The 18,752-nt window shown below is 34.6% G+C and overlaps 1 protein-coding gene across 2 annotated transcripts in view; it reads left to right on the top strand.

The window, feature by feature from the left end:
- LOC138333212 (opioid-binding protein/cell adhesion molecule-like) overlaps nucleotides 1–18,752 on the top strand; it is a 140,297-nt gene that overhangs the window by 93,188 nt on the left and 28,357 nt on the right. For both annotated transcript variants that reach the window (XM_069281427.1, XM_069281426.1), the window contains exon 3: nucleotides 6,586–6,728. In XM_069281427.1, coding sequence (XP_069137528.1) covers nucleotides 6,586–6,728 — 143 coding nt within the window. The remainder of the gene's footprint in view (nucleotides 1–6,585; nucleotides 6,729–18,752) is intronic.

Genomic DNA, 18,752 nt, shown 5'->3' with positions numbered 1-18,752 from the left:
GATACTTAATATCACTTTTCTTATTTTGTGTACGGGACAAAACACCTTCCTAATTAACATCTTGATTGTGTTTTTGATAAGTCATTCATAAGTTAAGCCTATTACCAGTACGACTGTAAGTACCTCTACACCAAACACAAATAAAAACATAGTCATTGTTATTATAGAACAGTTGTTTTGAGAGTTTCAAATCTAAGATATATGTAGTGTATGGTACAATGTCAGCCATTTGTTCTTCTTCTCGGTAATTATCAGAATTATATTACATGTTTATGTATATATTGTCTAAGTTAAAAAATTAATGTAATAAAACACACAATTACATGTACGTAAGGTAAATGCCTAACCCTGTTTCATTCTTTAACGAGTACAACTATTCCCGAAGCTTCTAAGAACTGGTTACTACATTATGGTTATTCTTAATCGAAACAAAGAACCTATAATTTCATTCTTTGTACAACGTAATTCTATAAATTCGATTAAATCTTATTCGCACATTTTGATGATGCCCTTGAGTACAACTGCCTTGCTCCAAAAATGAGGCCGGCCAGTGTCGTGACCTGTACCATATTAGATCATGTCCATGTCGGGATGGAGTAGGGTCCCCTAAGGACCAAGTTTTATCTTGTTGATTGCGGTACACCGGCATAAAAAGAAATCAAATTTTCATTGTCTAATGGCGATGGTACCCAGCACTAGATGATGTAGCTATATCCGTGCCAGTGGCAATACCATCGGAATAGTTACAAGCGCTCCCAATATGCTTCGTGACGAAATTAAGAATTTGTTCGATACCCTCCTGGCGACCTAAAATCTACTCATCAAGCGAAAATATTGGTTAAATTGGCATTATAATGGCGACCTGATGAAATAGAAACAACGGGAGTTTACTTTTTAATCTTACAGTCCAATGCGTATGTCTTAACATAGTAGTCATCACTGCATGACAGTCTCACGGAAGTAATTGCCAGCTTTGTTCCTCGATTATACTATACTCGAATGAATCTGAAAAAATCTTTTGTTGTATAATTAATTTTACAATTATGTCTTTTTTAACACCATTATTACAGAAAATATTTATATTTCTGTTTTAAATTTTCATCTACAAGATATAAAAAGTTGGACTCAATGCGGATATTTAAAAGTAAAATCATAACTTGATTCATATAAAGCCTTAATTATGTCTTTGAAAACCACCATTAGAATATTTATGCTTGTTTGATTATTTTTTTTCCATTTATTCATTAACTGATGAATGACATTTTCGGAGATAATCATTAACATAAGGAAAAAAGAAGTTGATAATGTTTATCATACTATTCTGTAGTTTGATATTTTCTCTTATTATATTTTCTGTCGGAGCTATTTTGCCATTTTGGGTTGAGAGGATAGGGAAACCTCGCATTTTCAGACAGACTCCCGTCTTGTAGCTAAAATCACCGAAGAGTTGACAGGTTTATGAAGAAAATGCCATGCCAACAAGCGTTAAATGGAATGCATCATTAAAGCACTATCAGACCCAGGCATTAATCCAAGTAAATAGAATCTAGTTATAAATTCCTGACACATTTCTTGGCTATTGACATCTTACACAGCTGCTGGTTGTCGACGCGTTTAATATTCCGTACAATTTAATCAGAACTGTCACCAATGATACGCTATTTCATATTCTTGGGATTGGGCGAGGAGTTCTGACGAGATTAGCCTTGTACAGCATACTTCATTACAGTTCTGTCTAAACACACGAGCTAAAACAGAAAGTCGTATTGGTGACTGGATGATATATACTACATTCTCACGAGAAACAGCGATTTCATTTTACCGAGTTAAATTTTTAGAGGAGTTCATTTTAATTTTAGATAGAAATATTTAAAAAAAAAATAATGCATGATAAAGTTAAAATAAGGTTATCGTTCAGTACTGAGTTCAGTTGAGTTCATGTTAACGTTAGAAATAAATGTAATAAAAAATGGAAATGATAAAAAAATGAAATGATAAAAAATGGTTCCATGAGGAATTTCAAACGCGATTATCGTTCATCTTATTGTGTTACATGTACTCGTTTATAACTTAATTTCAGAACTCCTTTGGGAACTGACACTTGTTTGGGTTGGGTTTAGACGTGATCTGCAATATTTCAACCGAAAGAACTTGTTATAAAAAAATTCTATCCCATCGAAACTTTCAAATACTACTCCTAGACTTCATCTCGCATTTAGCGATCATATGAATTACGTAAGTTGGGTGATGAAGTCACACAACAAAGGCTGTTTTCCATTCGGGGAGGGGCTTGTAAATAGGGAGTATCCCTCAAAATTAGGATTTAATTTATCGATTCTGCTATATAACTACTATCTTCTATGTCGAAAAGGCACTATCGGAATGTATAATGATAATTAATTTGCCCAAGAAATCTTTACCAATTTTACTAGACAAATGATATTTGATATAAACCACTGTTTCAATGCTGAATAGTTTAATGGCATACTTTCGCTTTCAGATTGTTTATTTCTTTACCGTAACTCATGTCATTGTAATTCTATCGACAGGCAGAGTTGTAACACGTCTTGTTTGGATTTTTTTTGACAGCATGACGAAATGTTGTTCATTATATAATGAACAATGATGCTTGTTGCTACAATGAGGTTGCAGCATTTGACAGAATTGGCATAATTTGTATATTTTTTGGCATAGTTTGTATATTTTGAAGAATTTGTTTTCATGGTGCTCTATAACAAAACAGCAAAAACAGACAACGATAATGGATTGGCATCTTATTTATCACAGTATGGCATTAGCTGTTCTAAAGATTTTTTTTCTTACAATTTCGGGTACGGAATGATTAATTTCATTTACTTTTTGCAAACAAGTATATATAAACCAACTCGGCGCCAGTTTCTTGTATACGATGGGTAAACATCGAAACGTTTTACGACCCGTGTACAATAGAGTTCATCGCTATTTAACGTTTGACGACCCGTGTACAGAAAACATAAACATTATGATTTTAAATGGTTTTTTTTAAATACTTCAAATCTGTTACCTTACTTTGAAAAATGACTTCTGTTACTATCCATGACGTTTATTGAGGTTTTGAGGCATTTTACCTTTTACTGTTATGAAATGCGCTCGACCAGATGGGCGTTCATCGCCAGGTATATTTCTCATGAGGTTTACATAGAGTAAACAGAAAACTTAAAGCAGAATGGAAGCATGTTGTAGAGACACTTTTCCTTTAGTAATTGTCTTTTGATGTTGTCATTATTGATCTTTTGCTCTATTGTAAATGAGATCCCACCACCGCCTTACCATTTTACAGGGTCTTTATAGTAATTACATTAAAACGAGTAGGCTTGACCTATTGCTTTAACACGATTGAAGGTTTAATTTTATAGCGTGCGACATTCTGATTATTGCTACTCAACTTAGATCCTTAGGCACATGTTTCTTTCATTATTTAGTTAAGTGTAAATTGACCTTTGCTGAATCCTTGTACATTTTGTATTGTTCTTGTTTTGCCATTATGCTCAATGTTTTTAAATTTATCATTTTATAACTATATTTATCAAACTTGTAGGTTATCATATTTATACAGTGGAGCTTTTTTTCTGTAAAGTCCAACGAGTGTCTAACTTTCCATTTGAGGAATATCTTTTAAATGCATCATAAACAGTTTTTCAACAAACTAAAGTGGCGGGATTAACGTGGCCATACACAAAACTTTACAATATTTTCACAGAGTGGATATTTCAGGTTGAAATTCCATTACGGTCCGGTGTACATGCACTTGTTATTTCATAAAACAAATGGCCAGTGCTTGTGTTTCAGAATGAGACTGCTGCAATCAATTGCGTCGGGCGTAAAATTTAAGTGAAGATCAAATGTAACATTAGAAAGTTCCATTAAGCAGCTAATCACCTGTCACGAACACACACCGCCTCGCTACAGTTTGTTTACAATCTTATCGGGCAAAGGAATTCCATTTTTGACGAGTTTCCCCCTGAAGCAAGTTTCTTCGCGCGTTATAAGGTGTTCGGCAGCTGTAAAAGACAGCGGCATATGAATCGGCACAAGTTATCACCACCGAATAAGATAAGCAATGCATCGTTCACAGGGCCTAACGCGAATTCAAAATAATCAAATTTCCAGGAATATAAAGCATAGACTGTTGAGCAAATATCATGCTGTGATCATAGTAGCGAACCTATGTGGAACCCCCGGTACGGGAGTTTTATACATTGTGTTCATCAACCCAATTTTGATCCTATCTGCAGCTGAAGTAATTTTAGGACGGCCTACCCAAGAATTCATCATAAATGGTTGTTGTTACTCTTGGCTACCAGATCCTAAGTTGTTGATAAGGATTTTATTAGCTGAATTCTGTTACCAAGGTTTTTTAAAGCTGAATTCTGGTACCAGATTATCCCCTTAGTTTGGCAATTGTGTCTTGAATCGAAATGTCGTTAAGACACACAAAATCCAAATTTAGTCTTATGTGTTTATTGCCGAATAGGTATGGTCCCTAGGAGACCACGATGTGTTTCTAAAGTGTGCCCTTGTTATAGTGGACTTATCTTATCTATGTTACTGCTATCTAATGGAAACTACCGCTAAAAGTAGTCTCTGTGGACACATTGCGTAGACAAAAGACAAAATATCTGTCCCAAGTTTCCAATATAGAGCGTAAAGTAGGATAAGAAGCTACAGCATTGACCCCGATCCCCACTAACGAATGTGAAAAGTTAGAGAGACAAAAGTCGTAATTGGAGAAATGACACGATCCAGAATTACTTTGTAAAATGTTGTCTCTCAATCAAGCACTTTAGGCGACATATACAAACAACCATTTACATGTACGCCTATTAAAGAGTCTTATATTTATTTCCTCTTGCATGAAATCATATGACACCAATATAGTTTTCATTTACGGACTGTGGATTGGCAGATTCTTCCAAACCTGTTGGTTTCCTAATTCATGAAAAAAATAATTAAGACCATAGCTTTATCAATAAGGTAATCTGGGTGGATTTGTGGCTTAATTATTTCAATCTTACAGGACTTATTTACACGTTTTAGTTGTATGATGTGATATAACTGTCAAATGTAAATGATTTTATACATAGGTCACTGTTTAATGTTTTATCTTGACACAAAGGCATTCTGCTCTTCTCTGTACCAAGGATACCTATTCTCCTACTTATAATCAAAGTATGATACACGCACACCTGGTAGTTGTTAATGGTTTGCAACTATAATCGGAAACGTAACCAGAAATAGTGCAGAATATACAATGTAATGTAACAATACCATATGATACGATGTTGATTATCTAGAAGAGATGGTGTTATATTCCATAACCATTTTACATATGTCATCATATATAAGTGTGCGTATTGCCTTTTGCTCAAATTGCAATTCACACCCCATGTTGCATTATCGTTGTCTATACACGAGATAAAATCGTGGTGACTCTCCAGTAGATCAGAGTATGTGACGATTTGTTTATGGGTCGTTAGAATAGTGAGAAGATGGTATAAAAGTTCGGCCTACATTAGCGCTCCTCGAGACAGCTATACGTCCTACGTAACGACCAACAGCCATAACTGTCGCGCAAATAAACCTTCAGTGTTGGCGGTAATGGCCGATGTACTTCTCTTCATTACACTTTCTTTTTAACCTTTGACGTTTTCATTTTCATCCTCACTTCGTTTTCGACTACCGCGCGTTCGGCCATTTCCTCTTCATCTTGTGCTCGATAAACATTAATGTGTCGAGAAAATTCCAGTAACTGTCGTGCAGTAAGGAGGAATCAAGCGATATTGCACATCCACTCATGATATATACTGTTACGGAGGCGGTTCAACAAAACACGTTATTCATATGAAGGCGTTACCTACCGACCATAACGTATATTTCACTAAAATCAAATCTGTCTGAGCACAATGGACATATATGTTTACCGCATTTAAGACTTTTGGTATATTAAGTTTGTGGTCGTGAGGCCACTTAACTAAATGTCAACCCGTCGGAGACCCTACGAAATGTCTAAATTATTTCTACGAGTTGATTTGCGGTGGTAACCATTAACATCGCGGTCCTGTTTATAGAATTGACGTTTGACTTGTGTGGATGTATGAAACACTATTTAAGGCATAAAACAAAGATTATCCTACCAGAGCCGCGTTGACAGACAAAAGTGCTATGATACCTGTGTTACGTCGTGCTACATATCTAAACTTCCTACTTCATAAAGTCTCGCACAAAGTTTGCCTACACCACTCCATTGTTCCCCACGCTGTACGCTGTGACGAAATCCGTCGTTGATGGGGTGTAGAGGGGTTTAGCGACTAGTTTCATGCTAGCCTTGTGCAATAAAGACAGTATCGTTACAGGCAAGAGAGCATTTCACTTACTGGCTTCACCAGCACGAATCGCCTAATTTCAAAGATAGAACCTGCCAATACGAGTTTGTCGAGAGAGGCTGTAGAGGGCTATTTGTGTTGTGACTGTTATACTATCCTGTCTACCAACTTTGGCCGGATCTACTACTACGACTTGTAACCATGTTTGAATCCTTTATTTCAGTAGTACTGGCGGTTCTGGAAAATACTAGCAGTGATATAGTCGATTCACCAATATTTGACACTCGTCCTGAGAATGTGACAGTTCTGGCCGGACAGACGGCGACCCTGCCTTGCCAAGTTGATAGCCTCGGAAAGCAGTACAAGGTAATCGCGTTTTGTCTTCTTTGTGTACTACTCCTGCCACTTCAGAGTACATGGGTTATGATTTTATTGCCAACAATTGTTTAGTTCAAGTTTGATCGTAATTTAATGCATGTTCGTGTATGGTTAGGTTAAGGAAGCTACTAATTAGTATTGTGTTCAGACGATGCTTTACATAACATCAGACATCTCTCTGTGCTACTTCTCTTTTATTTGACCTATTTATTTTCTTAATCATCAGATAATTGATGAACGTTATGTCGCCATGATTAATACTTTCTTTCTCATTTTTGTGTGTGTGATAATTTATCAATCTTTTGAATGGCATGTGGGTACATTAACCAAAGCGTATGCCATACTTCCCTTACATCTTCTAAACTAAATCGAAACATGTTATTTCTATGATTTATGCTATTGTAAGAGAGGTTAGATTATCAGAATTACCAAGTCGAAAAACGAAATAAAATAATAACGTCATGCGTTCCGTATAAATCTTAGTTCATGACTTCATTCGATTAAGTGTGTAAAATCTGAAAGTGAAATGTGATTTATCGAGGCATGAAGCAAACACAAAAGCTAATATTAACATTGTGGAAGTCTGAAGTTCCAGTAGAGTAAGCATTACTAGACTAATTGAAAACAAAGCCATGGTAGAACTAGATATATTTGCATTATGATAACGATTATAATACTATGATATACATGTACTAATATTATATTACTACATATGATAAGATTGATGTCCCCTATTTGTCAACGTACACTAGTGTATTTTTTCTTCGTTGTTTTTGTTTTTATTTATTTTGATTATTTCTGAATTAAGATTTCAAAACAATTTGAAAAATAGAAGATTTTGTGTAATATTTCATCACTTTTGCCATATAGTTAACACATTAGAATTACGCTATGTCTGTTGATGATCTTTGCCCTTATTGTTAATGCATGAGGGATTTTATCTCTTTTCGTTAGCTTGATAATTGTTTTCTGTCGTTTCCTATTGATAAATCTGTGTGTCTGTACTTCCTTCATTCTTACCTAGGCTTGTTATCGTTCTATAATAAATCACATTCGATTTCGAATCAGAGAACTAGTTGTATACAGGTCGTAATATATCTAGACGTCATATTTACCCTGCAGTCTGTGGAGCATGCCAAATAAATACTGCTCGCATTTCCTCTACCAAACGGTACGAAGAACTTAGAAGAATAGTTTAGACTCAATATATGATCGCATACATATCTGCTTTTGAAGATATTGTGAATATCAACTGTTACCTTCAAATCATGTTGAAATAACCTTTTGCGTTATATTTACATTTACTTCGAAATCTAATTATTACTTCGAAATCTTATTGTGAACTTAACAATCTTAGCGAAACACTTTATACTTAGATGTACAACAATCACGTGTATTAAAAGCTGTTACAGGTGAAATAAATCAGATGTACTAATAAAACATACGAAATCAACCCGTACCATCTTTATTGTTTTATGAGGAATCAAACCAAACCTGTCTCCATGGTAGCAGGAAACGTTCTAAGACAGTCGATTTTACATATCTATTTTAATACGAGTTTATTACTAATCTAGCAGATTTCCTTCACTCAGAAAACTCTTCAGACATTACCGAAAGTGTGTAATAACAACCACCGTATCGCGTTGAAGGTAGAATATTTTTTAACAGTAACCAGTTCGTTGACTTCAATAACACGACTTCAGGGAGATAATCGGAAGTCGGGTACAATCCCATTATAATTTGATTATGCTCTAAAATATCTGAATTGTCAAACTCTCTTTCTGTAGGTGGGATAACCATGGTGATGCTTATTTTCACCACTAGTTTGACTTGTGAGAGATGTCCACTGGGGGTCAGTTCCCAGTGTAATTTCAATCGCTCTTTAAAACACCGAGAACATAATGGCTTCAAAATCCTTCATTCAGAACTTAGCAGGTTTTTTTATCTGTAGGTGCCTTATATTTCATTTCTGTCGAAAGCATACTACTTGTTTGGGTAAGGTTAATTTCCGATACAGTTGTGTGACCCTTTTGTATTTAATGTGTTCGGTTGGTGTGTGTATTTCTGTGGGGTTTTGGAGGCAACGGTATTTCATGCGGTATCTGCGTTAAAGTGGCTCTTGTTATGCAGCAGTGCTATCTCACATAAATTTATACAATACTTAAGAATGTACTGTATTCTGAAATTCTTAAGATGCTCCACCGCAGACAGAGTATAAACGATACGCATCCTTTGAACAATATTTGATGGTTAATCGTATATATATATGTCTAATTAATACAAAAAAATAACATAAAATATTTTATTTTGCGCAATCAGAACCTCATTCAATATAAGACATAGTGTCAAGGAATTTTTTCGGGATGCAATCAATTATTTTTATATTTTTTATCTTGAAGTAAAATAAGAAGCTAAAATTAAGAAGCTAAAATTTCCCAGTCATGGTAATGATGTAAAATAAGTAAAAATTTTGTAACTAAATCGTCTGATATTGTTTTGATAGAAAAATAATATTTGTCACAGGTGGAGCATCTTAAGCTTGGGCTAGGGATGGAAAATATTTTTAGGTATTGTCTGTAAATATCAGTAAAAGTATTGAATCACGTTTGTGTTCAAATATGGTTAGCAATTAATATAAGGTGTTTAAAACTTTATAATATGTTTGATGACCCAAGACGATATCCTCTCGTTTTGATAGCAAATATCGGTGTTTCTTGTTTGGATATCTCAAAAAAACTTTAATCCGATATTCTCAGAGGTGTCCCTGGATACGGCTAATATATTGCGAGTGGTATTCAACAAATGATTCCCCTGTTGCACGAAAGGCACACTGCAGAAGATCAAACTTTACCATATCAAATTAGTTTCACAATGTACAGGTACTGACGATTGAAATGGCTGACCTATAGGGGCGCTCTGTACAGTACGTGAGGGACTGATTCACTAGGTGTTAATATAATCCCATTTAAATGTCAAGAAGAAGAACAGTGACATTTCAAAAGACCATTCGTAAGAAATTCAACAATTTAGCAGGCTTTCACCAAGTATTTATATTTCTTAAAACCTTACCGATGTCAATATAAAATCACAGAAAAGTACACACGTGGTAGTAGTCTTATAACTGACAGAGGTATTTAAAAAAAAAATATAAAACGTGATTACAAAAAGTCTGCTATTCAATTGATATATTTGAGAGACCTCATTAAAGACTCCATTACATTGTATCTAGTTTTGCCAACATAATGTTATTCATCACACCGATTTTCTTTAAACTTATTTAATTTTAAAAAGCTTTAATCAATATATTTTCCATATTTAATTTATAGCGATCTCATATTCATTGACATCAATTTAATCAAAATCCATTAAAACACAAATCATTAAAATTCACACAGACTTTCAAATTTGATTTTTCACTATAATCAGATATATGCATGTCTTTAAAATGTTATGGCCTTTTCATTATTGTATAAATGTTGATTTAACATTTCACATGGAAAATAGAATTAAAAAAACTGGATTTTAAAACGATTATTTTATATGCACATTGCAAAACCTTTGTCGTTTTGTTAAATGTGTGTGTTCAGTTATATGTTTAAAAATAAATTAGTAATGAATATACAATGTAATTACAAGATGGCGGTTAAACTTTGAATAGCATGCTTATTGTGTGAAGTTGGTTCACTCTGGTAATACCTCTAAACCTCCTCTTCTACTATGGTCACCTTGACCATTGAGGCATGGTTATAATATGTGTTTAATGAAAATGGAAGATCTAAAAATGAAATAAACGTGTTAATGAAAGATTATACTGAAATTGAAGTCAAAGACAATAGCAGAGTTTTTATTTCCAAATTTAAACACACAAAATGATAAGTCTTACCATATGCATGACCTACAGGAACTGGACTGATGACACTATTAATAGTGTGTTTCCAACACATGGCGTTCTGTCTAGAGGGTAATGGAAGTTACATGTACACCTGCTTTCCCTATTGCACAATAAGTACCGTTATTGTATATGATTAACTATCATATACGATACTTAAGTAAAAATATGTGTTAAAAGTGAGCCCCAAAGTCAACCAAAGTCATACGTGAATCGGCTGGCTGTAAATGATTGGTTGTGTGCTACTCTTGGAGGTGTAGGCAGAGGCGCCTTACCAAGGCCGGGCGCTTTAACAGGCGCTATACGAGGCGCCAACAAAATCCACTATGGTACCATGTATTGCACTCATAGTCTTAAATCTACTAGATTCTTCCAGTCATATTTCATACCATATGCGGGCTTGCTAATATCTTGATTAATTCTTTAAACCAAATTATTTTCTGAAATGTCATTAAAATCTGATATGGGGGAAGTTCTTTTACTTATTTCGTCGCGATGACGAATAGGCTATGTTCTTTCGGCGGATTACTTGATACGGGGTTTTCAGTTTGATTCATTTTGTTGAGTAAATTTGGTACTGATTGATTTAATAATGTGTTAAGTATAACACGAAAACGATCCAAGGAAAACACGTCGTTTTATTTCAGTTTATTTACATACCAAAAATAGGTTGCGAGTACGTAAATAATAGCCTGACTGATACTTTAAATTGTATTAATATTCTAATGGAAACACAAAGACGTCAAAACCTGATTTGAAAAGAACACAATAAAACTTATTGAAGGACTATGATAATATAAGACTCATTCATAACTGGATATGAAGGATAGGGATATTCTACCAGAGGGTCACAAAATGTAGTAAAACCCGAGGCTTGCTGAGGGTTTTGCAACATTTTGTGATCCCGAGGGTAGAATATCCCTATCCTTCATATCCATTTATGAAAGAGTAGTTTTCTTTCATACTTCGACGTTTTATTGCAATTTTACAACTGTAATATCCCGCTATTTCGAAATAAATTCGAAAAAAATCCACGACTGAAAGCCGATTTTTTATACATGAAAAATTACGTGATTTTTTCACCACAAATTCTATTTTTGCATCTTTTATAGTAAAACCAGTCAAATTTGTGAAAAAAAAATGTTAAAATTTTACCAAGGAAATAAAAATTTTGTTGACGCCGTGACGTCACGAGGCTTTATTGCATGCTTAGCCATGCACTACAGCCTCAGACGACATGAGTGTATTGCCCTAGACCAGCCAGTATTACACCCATAGGTATGAAAGAAAAGGCTGTCTTTTAGAAATCCCTAGCCGTGTGTCACCTTATTTAACCCTGATCCAATATGAGGTACGGTAAACCTCCCTTAGCGACTGCCACTTTATAAAAATAATTTGCATAAAACGACCACTTTGCTATGATTTTTTTTTCTTTTCTTTGTCCCTTGGTCTGTATAGACAGGCTTGAGTGTTTTTAATTATCTGTCTTTGTTGATGATTATTAGATACACAGATATAGTGATTATCCTTAGTGGCAGTTATTTGCATTGTTGTGTACAAAAATATAGTAATCAAGCTACACTGCATCATGATTTGATAACGCAGATCTTGAAGGTTATCATAATTGAGAAAGTAGCAACATATAAACTATCTCATATTGTGACAGGGTTTGAAATCATCTGAACTAGACAATAGCACCAGTCCCGTAAAATCAATGTCCTTCTAGATTACACACATACTTATCATGATAAAGGGGTATGTGTTTGGATCTAGGTCATATAAAATTGTCGAATAGCTCTTTACATTGATGCAGGGAGAAAGCTTCGAAACATAATAGGAACAGGAATTGTTGGAAATATACTATTAAATGGTTATATTTTTGCTTTTGTTGTTTCCTCGTGATACCCAGCGCAAAACTAAAAGCAAATGTACATCAAACTGAAACAGATATTATTTCAGAAAAATTAACAAATTGAGATAGTAATTATGCGCAGCAAAATGAATAAATATGATACCACAAAGACATTGTAGCTAGTGAGGAATCTTGACCTTAGGTAAGCCACAGTATAAAGAAAATCCGTTTATAACGTATTCCAGGGGACTAAGAAAATATATACGTTACACGCGGAAAACGTTATAAAAGTGTTACGGAAATGACAGAATAATTAACCGTTAATGTTGAAATACAAAACCATAACACAATAGGTATCCTTAATAATTACGTGATTTAATAACGAAAATAATTAGAAAATGTATTTACATGTGTGACTATTAAACAATTGTCTAAATTACAATCTTTGCAAAGATATCTATTTCGAAAAGAATGCTGTAATTAGAGATTGTTTAGCATTGTCTCTGCCGTCGACAAACCTCTCGATTATTGACAGCGCGGTATAAATATCATCACTGACATTTGCTTTGGAATGGATGAACGTTCTCGTGTCTGAAACGTGAGCCTTTATTGAAGAAATGGTCGTTGTCTAATTTCACGGAGAGAACGTATTAGAGTTTAGTGGGGAGAATTATTCGCGCGCTGACACTTTCTTAAAGCAGTATACAATACATGCTATAGTTCTTTTCATTCCATCCGCTGGTATATAATTTCGAATATATTGTGTTGACTACGAATAAAACCAAAAAGTAAATCCTCGCGAATAAGGTAACGATACAGTATTAAGTTAATATTAAGAACATAATTTTCTAGCGACTTAATCTTCGTATAATTTCAAATATCAAAGTGATAATAAAAGTCCGATACATTTTGTAGATTCAATAACATACATTTAACGACTAAATGTCACCGTTTTTTGAGCTATTATGCAAAGCTAAGTAGGATGATAAAATGTACTATAATACATATATGTACTTCCTGGTTCAGATTTCCGTATATTCCGGGTTTTGATTGCATTTTTGAAGCATTTAATACATAAACAAAATAGAAAATCAAAATAAAAAGCGGCGGGACGGAAGAGAAAAGAGGAATTGTTAATATTATTTCATTATTCATAAAAAGGTTGTCAATTAATAAAGACAAAATCACAGCTAAGCAATCAATAAGAAACAAAAGAAAATAATGAAATGTTAAAAACTCACTCTCTATTGCCTTTTGTGGGGCAGTGAATAAACAATTATGATATTTTGACTTTTAGCAAATTAGTTTAATGTCATATCGTGTCATTGTCCTTAGCTCAGTAGATGATTGAATTAAAAAATGAAAAATCGAACCAACATGTAAGTTGGAAATAATCGAACTTTTTGTTCAGCTACATGAGGTTAATTTGGAGATGTGTATGGATGGACAGACGATGAGCGTTTATAGATGAATTTTCTGATGTGTTGCGAACATTTTGTAATCAATTGAAGTTTATATAGAACAATTAACTATGGAAAACAAGACCTATATTTTTACATCATGGGTAGCCATACAATACAGCCTCAGGTGACTTTAGTGTATTGCCCTACACCAGGCAGTATGACACGTGTAGGTATGGGAGAATAATGACTTATGCTATGTACCAAACTAATAGTTTTTAACACATATCTTTCAAATTACTAAAGAGAAACCATGCCAAAACTTGAAGACATTCATGTATATCCATTGGAATGCAGGAACTTTAGGACATAATACGGTGTTAATAGATTTTTCCACTGTTACCAATTCACTGTTTTGTCCCTTTTTGACCTTAATCGCCCATATACCGGACTGAGTGGTCTAGACCCTGATTACAACTTGCGAGATCTGGCGAGACTCTGCGAGGTTTTCTTCTCTCGAACTGTAATTACTGATATGCAGAGGTAGCCATATTACATACCCGTATGTTGGTTTGGCGGTAAAATCTAATCCCAATTGCATGATGGCTGATACGTACATTGGTAGTTAGAGGGTTGATTGAAGTCAAATCACCATGTTAGTTTTTGCTTCCAGATTGGTTTTTAGTTGGAGTTCTCTGCGTGATTTTCGGCGCTTGAAGTATTCGTGTGTGTGTGTGTGGCTCTAATAGAATATCGCTATGCCGTTAATGTTGGTGATTATACCTCCGATTTGGCTGTTTATTTGATTTCAATATATTTAATTTGCCGTAGATATTCGAAGTACAAGTAATTGGTATCCTCTAGACTTTCACATTTGCTCTATCACTTTTTTACTTGGTTAGATATATACATGTATGGAGAAAGGACAGCAGACACCACGTCTTAACGTGAATGTATGATATTTCTTAACCATACCATCGGGACAACTCAACACATAACGTGAAAGTCATAAGGTACATAATCTGGTAAACAACCAGTCAAGGCGACTGATAAAGCTGACCATGATGTCTCAATGATAGTGCCTGTAAACTCGCCCAATGAGCAAATATATTGCTATTTGTCGCATCATCGTATTTCTGCAAGAAAAGGTCATTGCAAATGCAAAAAAAAAAAAAAAAAAAAAAAAAAAAAAAAAATGGCCGCGTATATGAAACCAAACATATTACATGCATGGAGCAATATTTATTGCCGTCTAGTGCCGTACTACATTACCATATTTTAAAATACCTGCTTGTTGCAATGGTAATGTGAGACGATATTTTTACCTGAGACAGTTAATGGGTGTTACTTGGTGAAAAATCACATCCTTTGTAAATGTTAGAATGTATCATAAACTGAAACTAGGCCTGAATATCGCATTGAGGATGATATTGTGTAGGTAAGACAGTGGATGGGTGTTGACAAATCAACAGATGTCGTAGGAAGGGAGCAATGAGGGATAGATTAGAGATGATCGGTTAGGTTCAGGAGCAGATGAGTGAATTGTTGGATGGCTCAGTGGGACTGGGTGAGAAAATTAAGTAGAGGAGAGAACTGTAGGAAGGCTTAAGGGGACTGGGTAAGAAAATGAGCAGATGAGTGAATAGATGGATGGCTTAGTTGGACTGGTTGAGAAAGTGAGTAAAGGAGGAAATAGCTGGAGAAAATGAGTAGAGAAGTGCATTGATGGACGGCTTAGGGGGACTGAGTGAGAAAACGAGTAGATGGATGGATTGTTTATAGAGACTGGGTAAGTAAAAGAGTAAATGGATGGATGAATTATAAAGACTGGGTGAGTAAAAGAGTAGAAAGAGAAGTGAATTGATACAATGGAACTTGCTTGATACGAACTCGGATAATTCGACAACCCGACTTAATACGAAGTACTTTGCCGGTCGCGGCCGAATTCCTTCTCTATCTTTGTTGAACAAACTCGGAAATTTCGAATTCGGAAAACTCGAAAAACCCGGATAATACGAAGTAATTCTTTGGTCCGAATGACCTAAATCATACATAATATTTTCGTATAACTCGAATTGAGATTTTTTGGACATCGATATCGCCGCTAATGTCGATTTCTTTTTCATAGATATGCCGTAAAACGGAATTTCAAAAGCCGCTTACAACTTCAAAAACATGGAAAAACTGTTTAATGTTGACATAGCAATGAACCTAAGTTATATTGTATCAACAATCATCATCGATAATCAATTGTAAAGCTGCAGTACATGTTCATAACTTGTACGTAAACATTACCCCGTCTGAAATTACGACATGATAAAAAACATGTGCACTCGTCAGTAGACTTAATAGAGAACTCGCTTAATTCGAACACTAGGATAACTCGAAGTTTTATCTCGGTCCCTTCGAGTTCGTATTAACCGAGTTCCATTGTAGATGGTTTAGACATACTATATCAGTAAATTAGTAGATGAGTGGATTGGTGGACAGCTTTATAGACAAGACTAGTGGCTGTGTGAGTAAGTACGGTTGTGAGCGACAAAACTGAGAAAGCATCGTTAAAACTAGTATGGGTCAAGGTTGTTTCGATATCGTGATGTTTACATTAGTCACATAAAACCACTACATCCCTAACCGATCACTATGAAAGTTCTATGCAAGTTCTGATAACCAAATAAACCGTTAAATTATCTTAATTTATAAGTAATCTCGATATTGCGTGTTTTTATATATAGTGACCGTGTCTATAAGCGTGTAAAGTGAAAATTGTGAAATCTCGCGGCTGGATTTACATGTATCTATTTGAGGTCATCGTGATGGTAAGGTTATGATTGCGTTAAAACGCTTTGATATTGTTTTATGATTAAGTATCTCCCATATATTGATTTCCGAGTTGGTTGCGTGTTCTGCACGATTGAACGGTGTATCCAAGGTTTCGCTTTCGCTAGTATCAACAAATAGCTTACACGTGGAAATATGGATAGTCAGTCAAATATCTACTTCCATAATGACATTAACTCAAATCTACTGATATGTTAGGCCACAGGAGTGACTGGACTAAGATATAAATAGTAACACTGAACAATGTTTTACTTACTTACTTTAACAACCGACCATATAATCTAGTTGTTTTCCTCAATAATAAGGTTAGTTAAGGGATAACATTTGTCGATGACATCGATGAATAATATAATTATAAGGTTTTATTGCTTTTATTTAATAATTCGGGTTATTTTTGCTCCAAATCCACCAAGTTTTGAAATGAAGTGTACACCAATAAAGTTAAGATGTTTGAAATATTGTAAACATGCATGTACTTGATTTAATTACACTGATAGTTTTTAACAATTGCAGTTTTAGTTATAAAGGTAACCATTTGAGATGTGTCTGAATTAAGCGGTAATTTAGTGGTTGATTTTTGAAATGTTTTTTTAATTAGAAACATTAGAACGCAGTCTTGAAAAAACATTAAAATTTTTAGCATCATATATAGACACTAAAGATACATCATCAAGCAGAAGTACTTAAAGGTGTGCTCAATGAAAACTTTGGTCAAAATGGCTGATATTGAGGGAAAAACACATGTGCATTTATGCATATTATAGTTTGTTATCGTAATAACTGTAGCTGAAATAATATACAGCAAACATTCTAATTCTATCAGGCGTGTACTCAACGTTTGAAATACCACAACGTGATCACTAAATTAGAGGTTTTAAAAAATTGACGAATAGAGGGTCACAAAGGTATCAAATCATATTTTGTCATTTTCAAGCTTAATTAAGGTTTAGAGAGTTCAACTCGATACGATTTAAGGTAATATTTTCTATGAATGATTTTTAAGAATTCTTTCTTCTGAAGGTTCAGTCTCGTTGCACGTCTCAACCACCATCAGAGAATTTTTCCAATCAAGATTTATGCAAATGTTGTCATAAAATTAAACTTCTCTTGTTGGCTGCCAATTTGGAGTTGTGTCTTTCTTCGCTGTGATTACTTCAGTTGTATATATTTAAATACTAACTGCGACACAGAATTTTAGCTGTGTCGGTTTGGCCCTAAATGACCTTAGTTGTCGATGGGCCGTAAAACTCAAACAAACAAATAGCTGTGTCGAACTAATATGTGCTGTATATCATTATTGATTTCATTGTAATTGAAAATTGAAACATTAAGTATTAATGTGGGAGATGGATTCACCACTTGTGCTACTGTAGAGTTTCTAACTAGGAACTCGGAACTTCTCAGTATGGTCCGGTAAGTGTGTGTGTAGAGGTTGTCATGACAATGATAAACTTATATATTTTTTGAAAGGCCACATGTATCTTACTGACCTACACTGCGGCGAACACAAGGCAGAATAGGCTGACACACCAGTCGTCCCATTCTTAGATATTACAACAAGAGTAGGCATTACTGTTTTAGTGAAGAAGATCGGACAATAACCAGCTACAGTAGGATTAGATTGTAAATTGTGGAATATCTTACCGCGACAATACATTCTATGTCTATGGGCTGATTAGGTAAATAACAAGTTTGATTTCAACCTAAGACGCTGTACGAATCGTATACAAAGTAGATAATGTAATTACAGACACTAAATTGGCTTTACCCAGCATGCAAGAGAGGTCGCCCAGTCTGGAGTTTGAGCCAATATCTTGCAAGGACAGATGTTTGATTCCGTCTGCGGGCAGACAGCCCTTTCTTTTACGTCATACACTGCCACGTGATATTATATTTTCTCAAACTGGCCTAGTGTAAAATATACGGTAATTCTGATAGTTATTTAAGACCATTTGCAAAAGAAAATGGTTTCGTCGACTTCATGCAAAATATAGTAACCTGTTTAAATTTCAGTTTAATTTCAGATTCAT

Source organism: Argopecten irradians, chromosome 10, assembly GCF_041381155.1.
Source record: "Argopecten irradians isolate NY chromosome 10, Ai_NY, whole genome shotgun sequence".
NCBI classification, from domain to species: domain Eukaryota; kingdom Metazoa; phylum Mollusca; class Bivalvia; order Pectinida; family Pectinidae; genus Argopecten; species Argopecten irradians.
The sequence above is the reverse complement of the archived record's forward strand: the minus strand, read 5'-3'. Positions and strand labels throughout refer to the sequence as shown.